The 13,551-nt window shown below is 43.5% G+C and overlaps 1 protein-coding gene across 1 annotated transcript; it reads left to right on the top strand.

Moving 5' to 3' along the window:
- Window positions 1-4,699: 4,699 nt before the first annotated feature.
- On the top strand, window positions 4,700-13,525 carry eps8l1a (EPS8 signaling adaptor L1a). The gene is made up of 15 exons (XM_084465107.1): window positions 4,700-4,752; window positions 6,295-6,427; window positions 6,569-6,624; window positions 8,020-8,158; window positions 8,484-8,572; window positions 8,686-8,760; window positions 8,853-9,001; window positions 10,235-10,379; window positions 10,663-10,721; window positions 10,803-10,911; window positions 11,079-11,219; window positions 11,488-11,614; window positions 12,290-12,455; window positions 12,650-12,782; window positions 13,233-13,525. The coding sequence occupies exons 2-15, from the start codon at window positions 6,307-6,309 to the stop codon at window positions 13,317-13,319; spliced, it is 1,596 nt and encodes a 531-aa protein (XP_084321233.1). The 5' UTR covers window positions 4,700-4,752; window positions 6,295-6,306; the 3' UTR covers window positions 13,320-13,525.
- Window positions 13,526-13,551: the final 26 nt, after the last annotated feature.

The following is a 13,551-nucleotide window of genomic DNA, read 5'->3' as shown; positions in this document are numbered from 1 at the left end:
TTATGTAAAAAGTTCTGTTATAGAGTAAGCTAATATAGTTCAATATAAGTTCAGTCTAAGAGATGCCTATTAAAGATGATCAAATTCCCTAGTGGGACAAGCGGTAGTGCCGCTAGGTCTAAAATCAAGAGATTGCCAGTTCAAATCTCTCCTCAGTCAGATTTATTTTCGCTCTATTAGTCAAACTTATTGACGCAATTGACCTCTTTCATTTTAACATTTTAGTATGATTTAGTACGATAGTATGATAATTATACGACGTAATGACGGGCTGCGACGCCTGGCTGTGTCGGCTGGCTGGCTGCGACAACAGCCACGGCTGGCCGCTGGCTGCTGGCTCTGGCAGGATGACCGACTAGGTCGCGACCATAAAAGCGTCGTGACTCTTTTGGTGGCAAATAGGTCGCAGCCAACCAGAGGTATGGCTGAATGAGCGACCTGGGGCTGTGGCAGCAAGCCATTGTCACCATGGCTGCTACCAAAGCAGCTGTAGCTGCTTTCACAACCAAAGCCTGTTATCAGTTAACATGTTATCAGTTAACATCTCATTGTATAGAATAAATATAGGCCTACGTGTGTCAGTATCAAGTCACTGTTACTTTCTTCATAGGATATTTTATTAGTCATTTAACAAACCAATAGGCTATACAATATAATCAAAATAAATGCGTACCCATCACTGTATTACACAGTTAATTTAAATTAATTAAATATATACAGATAGGCCTATTTATTTATAGGCTTATATATATTATAAAAAAAACCTATTGGTCTATCAATATCTAAGCTATATGTGATTGTATGTACGTTTTTATTATACTGTCGCACTTATATTTATTCAGTTCAATGAGATGTTAACTGATAACAGGCTTTTGGTTGTGACAGCAGCGGCTGGCTGCCACAGCCCCAGGTCTCTCATTCAGCCGTACCTCTGGTTGGTTGCCACCTATTTTCCGCCAAAAGGGTCGCGACGCTTTTATGGTCGCGACCTAGTCGGTCAGCCTGCCAGAGCCAGCAGCCAGCCGCAGCCAGCGGCCAGCCATGGCTGTCGTCGCAGCCAGCCAGCCTACACCAGCCAGGCGTCGCAGCCCGTCATTACGTCGTACTATCGTACTAAATCATACTAAAATGTTAAAATGAAAGAGGTCGATTGCGTCAATAAGTTTGGCTAAAAAAGCAAAAATAAATCTGACTGAGGTGAGAATAGAACTTTCATCCTCTTGACTAATGACCTAGCGTCACTACCACTTGTACCGCTGGGGCACTTTATTGACACTTATTTGGCATCTATTACACTGATATTAAACTATATTACTCTATAATTGAGAACTTTGTATATAATGTATCTTATTAGGCTCATGACATTTAACAAAACAAATAGGCTATATATAATAGCCTATATAAAATACATTATTTGAATATGCCGCAAATTGCAACTAATAGATTTTATTGATACTGATAAAGCAACGATTAGGCCTACATCATTTTAAATTGTAGGCCTACAATAGAAAAATATTAACAATAATATTAACAATTAAAACTGCGAGCAGTGTTGAGGGAGTCAAGCTGATAAACTAATTAAACAAAATTAAAACATAAACTACCAAGTTTGGTTATGATATGTCAAAGGGCTGCTGAGATACAGGCTTACTTGATGTTTGGCGGCTTTGTGGTCAAATTTGATTGGCTGTTGCGGCCAAACGGTTTTGAATTTGAAGATTCTGTGTATAAGTTTTGTGAGGCATGGTCTGAGCAACATATGTGCCAAGTTTGGAGATGATTGGACAAAATGTGTGATGTGTGAAACATTTTGAAGGTTTTTGACATAAACCAAGATGGCGGACAATTTATCATGACGCAATATGACGTCATAGGGTGCGTTGAACTCGGCTTGGCCCAAGGATTCCAATGATGCCTTGTTTGTGAATATTGGTTGAATGTGTCAAAAGTTATAAACATGAATGCATGTCCAGCTTTGACCTGTTGGTGGCGCTAGAGCTCATGGGCTAGCGACCTCAAATTTGCTGTGAGGGCTTATGGGACTGTCCTGAATCACTGTGCCAAATTTCACAACCTTTTGCCATTGGGTTCTATGGGCTGCCATAGACTCCCATTGAATGAAAATAATATTTGAACTGTTGGTGGCGCTAGAGCTCATGGGCTAGCAACCTCAAATTTGCTGTGAGGGCTTATGGGACTGTCCTGAATCAGTGTGCCAAATTTCACAACTTTTTACCATGGGGTTCTATGGGCTGCCATAGACTCCCATTGAAGGATAATAATAATAATAATAGGAAAACGTAGAATAACAATGGTTGTCTCGCAGCTTCGCTGCTTGACCCCCAATAAAGAGTTGTAGGTAGCTTTCTCCAGAGATCATGGCTTTCTGGTAGGCTACTTCAACTGTGCAAAAAACGTTAATAACATGCAAATTAACTGAATAACGTTTTTTGCACAGTTGAAGTGGCGACCAAGCCAGCCAGCGACCACAGTGACCAAAAGCAGCCAAACGAGCGACCAACACAGCGACCAATGCGACCAACACAGCGACCAATGCGACCAACACAGCGACCAATGCGACCACGGCGCGACGCACGTCGTTGGTCACTCACGGAGCTCTAACCCTACTGGGTTAGAGACTGCTTCTGTAATAGGAAGTTAGGATTTTTCCTATCTTTGAGTCCCTAACTTAAGTTAGGAGGAACAGTTAGGATTTTTCTGTAATGAGGCCCCAAACGTAACTGTTGTCATCCCTACTTCCGTTACCTTTCTATACCCACTTATCTATCCAGCCAGTAGGCCTATACATTGTATTTTTGGGCGCCATGTCATTTCAGAACCAATGCACAAGAGGGCGCACTCTTCACAGCCAGCATCAAGATCAACGAGTAGCCTAATGTATTTGGTTGTTTATATTTGTGGTCAACATATTATTTTATAGATATCGGCCTATAGATTTTAAAGTGTCAAAAAGAGTAGGAGGAGTGTCACTACGAACTTTAAAAACTGATTGAAGCTGATTGAATTAATTAAACTTACTTAACACACGGGTTTGGTCGTATGGGTGCGGTGGTGTGCCTATTGTTTGATTATCTTTCAGTGTGTAGGCCATTTGATTATATTTTTATGATGATATTTGTGCACAGTAGAAAATGTATATTCTTAATATCCAAAATATTACAATAGTAAAAGATCAGCCAAAATATAGATTAACTTAGCCTAGGCCTACTCATATTTAAGTGCTAGCCATTCGACTTTTAAATAAACGTCTTTAGAAACATGTAGGCTACATGGTTCCCTCGGAAATATTGGCTACGCCAAGATCCTTTGTGTTCAAAGAACAAAAGCTTTGAGGTCTTAGGAACGGCTCACTGCAATGGGCCTGTACAAACTATACCATCTTTGTGAGCACAGCTCTCAAAGATGGTATAGTTTGTACAGGCCCAGAAGGCAATCTCTTCCCGCCAGTTTTCAGGTTGAACCGTGTCTCTAAAGATTGATGTTGACGCACAGAGGAGAAAGAATGTAGATCCGTGTCTTAGATGTAAACAATACATTGGACCGACAATTCAAATTGTAGGACTAATGTTACTGAAGAGGTTTTGAGGAATGTCTAGGTGCTGGCTTGAGACCAATGGGGGTGTCGGTGAGAACACAGCGTTGTCCAGTCAGAGTTCCGAAATGTATAGGCTTTATTTTCCAAACGTGCAAGCAGGACTGTATGGCGGTAGGTAGGTTGTAGAGGTAGGTAGTTAGGGTGTGTGGCGGTAGGAAGCAAACAGAAAGTGCAACAATCAGCTCCACGAGTCATTGACCACAAAACAAACTCAGATTGCCCAGTATACGCACACAAGGAGTTCAAAGGCACAGCCCTCAAGGTATATCTGAACAAAGAGAAGGGGTGTGGTCACAGCTGTGGCTTAAATAGTCAGTGGCAGGGCAGCGCGTGATTCACTGATTGACATGGGCTCATTTGGAAAATGAATGGAGAAAATAAAGGGGCGTGGCTCAGGGTGAGGAGAGAAACTGAAAATCTTCCTGACAGTTCATCATTGAAGGAAAGTGGTTATAACAAAATTGTATTATATAATTATTAATACAAATGATATTATAATATATTATAAAATTATCATTTGCATAATTGAATAGGCCTATTGAATATCATTCAGAAATCAATATATATGAAAATATTGAAAACACTATTTTTTTCCTCGTCATGTAACAATGAGAGCCTATCTATAGTGTGTTGGGTGTTGATGTGTGTGTGTGTGTGTGTGTGTGTGTGTGTGTGTGTGTGTGTGTGTGTGTGTGTGTGTGTGTGTGTGTGTGCGTGCGTGCGTGCGTGTGTGCGCGTGTGCGTGTGCGTGTGTGATTGGGAGAGAGTTTTCAGCGAGTATCACTCACACACACACACACACACACACACACACACACACACACACACACACACACACACACACACACACACACACACACACACACGCACACACACACACACACACACACACACACACACACACACACACACACACACGCACACACCGACACCATCGATCGTGTGTCATCGTTGCCAGAAGAGAGTGAAAGCCACGCGCGGTTTGCCGGAGCATGGACTTGTTTTTCTCGTTCCTGCATATCTGAAAAAGGTGCGACATTACTGACGCGGCTAAGCTCAATGCACACAGAGGACAGCAGAGAAAGGACTGGTGGCTCTCAGCGCATTGGACTTAAACACTCAAACAGCGGGGAAAGGTACTGTGATGGGTATTCTATTCGTTTTGTACAACTAGATTATGAGAGAGAGAGAGAGAGAGAGAGAGAGAGAGAGAGAGAGAGAGAGAGAGAGAGAGAGAGAGAGAGAGAGAGAGACTGTCAGAGGTGTTTGTGTCTATTTATTTGTATAGCACATTTCAGCAACCAGGTAATTCAAAGTGCTTTACATGAAGCCTTCAAATAATTTAAGACAAAATGCCAAAGAACATTTAAACGCAATTCAAAATAGTTACAATCAAAGTCTCAAATTGTATTTAATGATAGCCTAAATCTAGAATGTGTCGGTTACGCAATACAGTCTTCGAAAGCACATCGTTTGCGTGCCACTTTATAGTAAAATGATTTGTCGTAATTCATAATTTTTCTGAAAGAAAACTAAGCTTAAACCGGGGCATAGGTTGATTTAATGACTTCACCTTCTGCTGTTTCCTTTTACATTTTTTATCAATTGCGGCCTTTGTCTTTGGCTGCATACCATGGTTCACATACTATACATCTGATGAGAACTCAGACGCTAAGCAACACTTTTTTTTTTTTTTTAAGCAACCACTAATTCTTACCATCAACACATTCAGTGCGTTTATATGCTTTTACAATGACACATGGTGATTTCATAGCCTACCCACAGTTTTCTGTAGCCTACCTCTACAGTAATATTTACATGCATGGTAGTTATTATTGTTTGTTATGACAACGGCTAGTTCGTAGCTGTCCATAATTTGTTGACTTCTGTTCATATGAATGTATTGATTTATGTAGGATTTAGATATACAGTCAGACAGATAGATAGACGGATAAAGAGAATGCGGGACGGACAGAGAGCTAAACAGACTAGACTAGATAGATTACTGTCGGCTGTTGTCAGCTGTTCCAATCTACATTGTTGCTTTTGTTGTTGTTACATATTTTGTACACAGTACAGAGAGCGTGGGATAATTGTCTGATACAAACAAATCCACCAACTAAACACACACAGCTCAGCAGGGTCAATATTGGATGACAGACGGCCTGTTGCCACAGAATGTCATGTTAATGATCGAATGAAGAGCAGGAGGTTTGCCAGCCTCTTATGACTCACATAACTTCCACAGATGTAGGCATACACAAACGTCAACTCTCCACGACACACCTTGTTAATTCTCCACGACACACCTTGACAAAGAACCACGCCATGGTTAATGTGCACTGGGAGATTATTATACTAAACCCAGAATGACCAAGAAGTACCTTTCAGAGGTTGTGCTTTTTCTGTGCGCAAATAATTACCAAACTTGTATCCAAACAAAAGCTACCAAGGCCTTGAACTATCATTCTTTTCTGTTTGCATTATTCTATTTTTAGAAATACCTTTCTCTTGATATATTTGTTTATGTATCCTACTATTTGCCTCCACATTTACTTAAATGATTGCACTCAAACATACACATCAATGATATAAACACACTGGCACATACAAACAATACACCCCCCCACACACACACACACACACACACACACACACACACACACACACACACACAGCACAAACACTAGATGTCTACCAAGTCCCCTCCCCTGGTCGCGGGGAAGCCTTTGGGGGTGCGGGTCATGATCCCTCGCGGAGAACAGCCTCCTGTAGACAGCCTTCCGATGAGCTCCACGGCCTACAGCCAGGGTACGTACCCGGGGTTACTGTCTGAGTGGGACCTTTCATGTGTGTGTGTGTGTGTGTGTGTGAGAGAGAGGGAGTGACTGAGTGAGTGGAGGATTTACATCGACAGAGTGATTCACGGACCTCTGTCCTCTTTTTGTCCAGTGAATAGCGGAACGTTGGAGCCCCAGTCATCCTCTGTGAATCCACAAAGAGAGGTGGTACGTACGCATGACACACGTAACACGTAACACCCAGAGATCGGTTAAGAAACTAAATAACACTTTGGATTGTGTGTCTCTTAATTCATCTTTGATGATACGGTAGCTGCTATGATATCAGAACTGACCAGTCTTGACTAAGGGACGTTCGGCTCTCTGACATAAGAGAGGAGATGAGGAATACTTTATTGCCACACAACCAGAATTGGGGGTATTTACAATCAGTTTAGTCCCACAGATCAGACATTAGCGTAAGTAAACCCCTGTTTTAGCAAGGGAACTTGTTATGAGCATTCATGAGTGTTGTAAAGGTTTTAGAATTACAATTTAAATGACACATTAAGTTCCATAGGAGCAGGTAGGAGGAGCGTTGTCAAACATTCTCAAAACCCATCTCAGACTAGCTTCAACTACGTAGCTATTAGAGAAAATTCACTCACACTTTGTGAGACCCAAATGCAATTAGAATTAGATATCTAAAGTCTCATGGCAAACAAGCTCAAATATCTAACGTTTTACTCTATTTAGCTTCATACTTGTGGGAATCTTGTGGGAATCTGGCAGCACGTTATTGATGAAAAATCCAATCCACACCGTGTAGACTGGCCACTGTAAGAGCGTGTATATTAAATATAGCTTCTAAAGCTTCATCCACTCGCACAAATATCTATCTCTGTGATGAAACAAGGTCTAACTCCACCCCTTGCCATTTTATTTCTGGTTTCTGGCCCAGTCTCTGTGCTGCTGTAACATAGCTTAATCCGAGATAACGTTCAGTGCAGCATGTGTAGGCTTTGTTTACTAGCATCACATATGATGCACAAGTTCCTTCCTCAACCACAATACCCATCAGTCAATGCACACAGTAACCATTAACAGGCCAATGTGGAGACAGTAGCAAACCACAAACATGCAAAGAGACACAGAGATAAACATCTGAGGTACTAGTGTATCACCCGGTTCTGTCCGTCAACGTTTTCATACCTCTGTGAGCTGGCTGCTAATCTGGTCTGCTATTTATGGTCACTCAATTAATGAATTAATCTGATAGTTACGGTTACTGTTATGGTTGCCAACTCCCAGAGTTTCAAATAAGGGACACCTCTTGATCAAGATTGTTGACGGGGGGGAGGGGGGGGGTGCAGACGAGATTGTTGACGGGGGGGGGGGGGGGGGGGAGAGTTATGCGCGATCGCGGGCGTTCTCGCGATTACGACCCCAAAATACGGGACAAAGTGCGTCCCGTATCAGTTCATTACGGGACAGGTCTTTTAGTTGCCAAATACGGAACAATCCCGTATTTTACGGGACGGTTGGCAACCCTAGTTACCGTATTGTGAAACCCAAAGATTCTGAATACAGCAGTGTATGCATGTGTGTCCATTGGGTGTCCAGGAAATCTTGAACCACTGCTTTGACGACGTGGAGCGGTTCATGGGCCTCCTGCAGCAGACGGCAGACGCCCAGGGCGTCCTCAACCAGAGGAGAAAGCGCAAGAAACGCAGCAGGAAGAGCAAGAAGGAAGACGAAGACGGTGAGATGATGATCATTGAAGAGGGGAATTACCCCCCCCCCCCCCCTTAAAGCGTCTGTTGAATGACTTGTAGCAGATAATTATAGGTACAGTAATTCAGACCTTTAATGTCCTTAATCTTTTGTGTTTGAGCTTAAGTTGCTTAGGTGTATTGCATGTTGGTGTTGTTGTAGGTAAGGCTACCATGCAAAATCCACTATTTCAGGTTATTAAGTATATTTTGATAAATAAAAACTTTTGGCTTATTTATATTAAACTTTAAAAAGAAAATGTTATATATAAGTGCACAATAAGGTTATTCAGACAAACTCTTTTTGTTTTGCAGAAAATGTGCTGACCATGAAAGCTTGCCCACCAATCGAGGAGGAGTTTGTGGGCATCTTTCAGAAAATCAAGTATTCTCTCAGTCTTCTGGTGAGCACCAACCATTCCCATTTTGGAAAAAGAAATGTCGGTTAATCATTTGAAGTTCAACAAAACAAGTCACATCCTCCCATCTCAACTGACCTCATTTCTGGTTCATTCAGGACCGTCTCAAGTCTTTGATCACAGAACCCGACTCCCCAGGACTGCTGCATCACGTCTTCGTTCCCCTGGATCTGGTAAAATCGACTTTACTTTTCGGACCTATTTCTCTGACCGACTGTTTGACCGACTGACTTGACTGACTGTGGTGGTTTTCTCTCCCTCACAGTTGGTCAAAACCACCGGAGGGCCCGAGCTGGGGGCCTCTGTGGTCAGTCCTGCCCTGACCAGTGGAGCCGTGTCACTGCTCCAGAAACACCTGACCCAGGAGGAGCAGGATCTCTGGAACGCACTAGGACCAAACTGGACTTCACCATGGTAACCATCTAGCTAACTACACCCTCAACTACTAAAGCCGTTTCTCAATTCGCGTTCTCGTGTGTTCTCGTGTACTTGCGTTCTCGATAAACGTCATCAGTGGTGGCCCAAGCACTGTTCCAATTCCAAGTACGCGAGTACGCGAGTACTGTCGTAAAACCCGGAAGTGTTCTCGATGCGTTCTCGATGAGGCCGTTCTACCGAGGACGCATCGGAGGTGACTCGTGTGGACTTGGGACCGTTAAATATCCCAGGATGCATCATCGAGTCCGCTGCTGTTCCAACTGCAGGTGCGTACTCGCGTTCTCGGAAGTCTGTACTTGAAAGTCCGGACTTGCCAAGTACGTACTTCCAAGTCCGCGAGAACGTAGTCCACGTACTTGGTATTGAGAAACGGCTTAAGTGTTCTAACTACCCAATGATCTAGCTTCTTAGCTATCTAGTATCTATCTCGTCTAACTTCTTAGTGGGCTAATTATCGACCCTCCTTATGACTTACACAGCCTCCCTAGATACGACCCTAGATATCTAGCCTCTTGGGGTAGTAGACGTACCCCGACATTGTACAAATTCTGCAGTTGTGGAAATTGCAATGAAGGACGCGAGACAATTTCGCACGTTGAGCCACGACTGCCTAACTCGTTTAATCAATTAACCCAAAAACCAGAACACACACACAGTCATATAACAAACCCCTCGTCAGGCATACGGCACCAGACATTTAAAGGGCCAGCGGACCGTGAAAGCTAAGCAACAGTGTGTAGAACAACACACACGGTGAATTATGCAAGAATATGCATGTGACATTCACTACACAGTAAACTATTTCCCTCCAGTCCACTCACATAAACCTTACCACCAATGCACCAATTGAATGGCTGGTTCTCAGACTGGGTTCCAAAAGCCAAAAGCCTCATGATCAGAAGGTGAAAGTGCTGAATTACTGCAGGCTTTATGGTTTGAGATTATAATAATTTTAAGGCTTCCAGAGTAATGTCTCCACTAAGGCCTTTGACCATGACCATTGACTACACACATACTGTAGTGACTGTGAGGTGACAGTAGAAAACACAACTAAAACTGCTTTGTGTCGCCATTATTTCATGAAAAACCCTCATGAATGCTGTCCAAAGGTGGCTATGCGAGGTTAATGCGGCTTGTGCTCCATCACAATGTCTTTACTGTGACTTTATTTCTAAAGTGTCCATGAGAAACCTCTGCCCTTGCTGCTAGCTCCCAGCTTGGGGTGTCTGTCCCTCCCTACACCCCTGTGTTCCTGGACGGGTGGGAACCAGGTGACCCAGACGGTCAGCCCTGGGAGGACCCGGTTGAGGTGCAGCACAGACAAGATGCGTCCATTGCAAAGAGGGCCGTGGAGGTACCAGCAACCAGTTGTTATTATTCATATTATAAGGGTTAAAAGGCACCAAGATGGCATCTTGGAATGTGCACAACATCATGTGACACTTCTCTGCACTCTCGCCTGTTATGTTTTCTTCACATTGTTTTGTAGTATTCCTTTGCACGCATTCATTGTTCTCTGCGGCCTGACATGTACTGGGAGTCGCTTTGGAGTAACAATCATCAGCCAAAAGGCTGTATTTACATGTAGGATATGATGACCATATGACATTTACCAAATGTCAAAATGCTGTGCACAGGAACCTTCTTCACCAACGTCAGATAGGCCTTCTTCTGGTCCACAGCAAAGTGATGAGTTGTAAGTCGAAATCCATAGTGACACATCAGGACGTCCCAATGAACACACTCGGTCTTGACTCTATGTGCGCCGATCCAACAGAGATGGCAGCACACTGCCACCAGAGGGCGAAAGAATGTTCAACTGCAGTTACGACTTTGTGGCACGGAACAGTAGTGAGCTCTCAGTGCTCCAAGGAGAGACCTTAGAGGTACGTATGATCCCGTTATGGTGTAGGTTGACGTGGGATGGTGTTGTGTTCAGTAGCATCAGTTTCCCCAGTAGTCTACCCCCAAAAAACTGAAATTATCCTGCAAAAATAAATGAGTAGCGTGCCCCATTAAAGCTGACACCAAAGTGTGTTTTTTTGTCCTGCAGGTCGTCGAGTCCTCTAAAAGGTGGTGGAAGTGTCGCAACCGCTTCGACCAGATAGGATTCGTTCCCTTCAACATCCTGGAGCCCGTGTCGACCCCCAGTAACCACCCAGAGAACAACCAAGTGGCAAGGAGTGACTCAAAGGTACGTTATCCACCCAAAGGTATTTGGTTTGTAAATATAAATAGGCCTACATTGAAAACAACGATTTTAAGGCGCTGTCAACTTCAGAACTCAAAGCCCATTTAAAAATGACTCTTTTAGTTGTTTTCTTTGATTTTAGTGAGGCCTGCCATAAATGTTCAGTGTTTCTTAAACAGGTCTCCTGAAGAGTCCCAATGTTACTGTCCTACCAGCAGTTACACAATTATGATAACAGTTTGCAATGTGTGCTTCAATTTGTGTTCAACAGAAGGTGCCTCTCAGTCCTCCTACCAGCGAGTACTCGTCGTACGCCCCACCGAGTCCGTCCTCCAGCACCCGTCCCCAGAGCGCGCTCGAACCCCCCAACGCCACGCCGGCGGACGACGCCGGAAGAGGTAGTTGTAACCGTGCAGGGCGTCCTTTAATTTATGCCAAAGATTAGGGTTCAAAACCTCTTAATAAGGTTACAACCTTGTTTCAGTCAACCGCTTTTATTATTGCTTCATCGCAACTATTTGAGTGAAAACATTGTCTGGAAGGAGTGAAAAAGCCATCTAAACTAAATACTCCTGTGACATATATCCACGGCTGAAATAACCCTGTCAAACTGAGCTCCAGCAGATCCACTTTGGAGTCGGAGGGTAGGACTCCCTCTCTTGGATCGCGGTCCAATACTTTCTTACTCTTTGCTATCTTTGTATTGTTTGTCATTATTGTAAGGACCCCCTCGAAAATGAGATGATACATCTCAAGGGGCTATCCTTGAAATAAAGAATTTGAATTTTGCACATTCAAACGCATTGCATTGGCGAAAACACTACAATCTCCATTGTAGTCACTATTCATTAATTGAGCAGTAGACGCTATTACAATGTTGTTGTTTTTTTTAAAGATGTCATTAATGACTGAGCGTGAGTTAAGCAGCTTGCTCAGGAAGGCCTAAAGGTGAACAGTGAAGTTTGTAGTGGAGCCCAGAACCTTTTGGCAGGGAGTCAAAACCCTAAACCACGTCTGTCCAGCCCCTTCAGCCGACATGCTACCCAACATGCTTGTGTGTGTGTGTGGTCAAGGTTTCATGATGAACAACGAGCTCCTTCAGAGGCTCACCACTGGCCGGGCCGGCCCTGCGCACCCCCTGGTGATCCCCCGCACCACCGACACCTCCGCCCCGCTGGACTACCACTCCTCCACGCAGGAGGTGGAGGTCTGGCTCTCAGCCAAGGGCTTCAGCAAAGAGTGAGTCCACTGTGGAGGGGGGGGGGTTCATGTTTGTGTTGCTATAATTAATATCTGCGTTATTATTTATATTATTTCATTTCATATTCTTCTCGGTGAATATGATTATTCATGTCAATATTGTTGTTAGTCATATTGTTGTTTTGATTGTTCGTTCTTTTTTTTTTGATCCATATCTGTATTGTTATGGTTAGGACGGTGCAGTGTCTTGGCGTTCTGTCCGGGGCTCAGCTCTTCTCACTGAACAAGGAGGAGCTGCGGACGGTCTCTCCGCAGGAGGGCTCCAGGGTCTACAGCCAGATCATGGTGCAGAAGGCCTTGCTAGAGGTACCTAACTCTCTTGTGTGAATATAAAAAAAAAAATGAATATAAAATATAAAAATGTATGCATGTGCATGCATTCAAGTTTCTGTGTTTTTACATAAATGGTTGTGTGTGTGTGTGTGTGTGTGTGTGTGTGTGTGTGTGTGTGTGTGTGTGTGTGTGTGTGTGTGTGTGTGTGTGTGTGTGTGTGTGTGTGTGTGTGTGTGTGTGTGTGCGTGCGTGCGTGTGTGTGTGTGTGTGTGATTGCGTGTTTTAGCTACCCGTTTATTAACAGGCAGTCGACAGGAAAAACTAACTTGAACTCTCACTTGAACATCTAATTAACCCGCTTCCCTACAAGAACTAATGGAAACAACAAAACTGTAAAAAAAAAAAAAAAAAACCTGTAAAAAAACACTAATTTGAAAGAAACTCACTAACTGAATCCCTTCTGAATCCGCCCATGTGTTCCAGGATGTGCGTAAAGCCACAGAGCTTGAGGCGGTGATGCAGAAGCAGAAACTCAAGGCCGACCTGCAGGAAGGAAGTGAAATATTATAACGCTTAACGTGAACGGCGCAAAGTGCTTAAGGGTAATGAAGCAGCTTCACCGCAAAACACCAGGTATCCCTGCTGAGAGCCAGCATGCCAGAACAATACTCCCGACTGCACAGGTGCAGAGAGTTGGAGGATGATGTTGTAACTAGTTATATTTTTTTAATGGGTTTGCTCAAAAACCCACCTAATGGTCTAATCAGTCTAACACAGTTATTGAAAATGCAAGTTTTTACTT

This window comes from Micromesistius poutassou (assembly GCF_964030765.1).
Source record: "Micromesistius poutassou genome assembly, chromosome: 1".
Lineage (NCBI taxonomy): Eukaryota > Metazoa > Chordata > Actinopteri > Gadiformes > Gadidae > Micromesistius > Micromesistius poutassou.
This window is presented reverse-complemented; position numbering and strand designations above follow the sequence as displayed.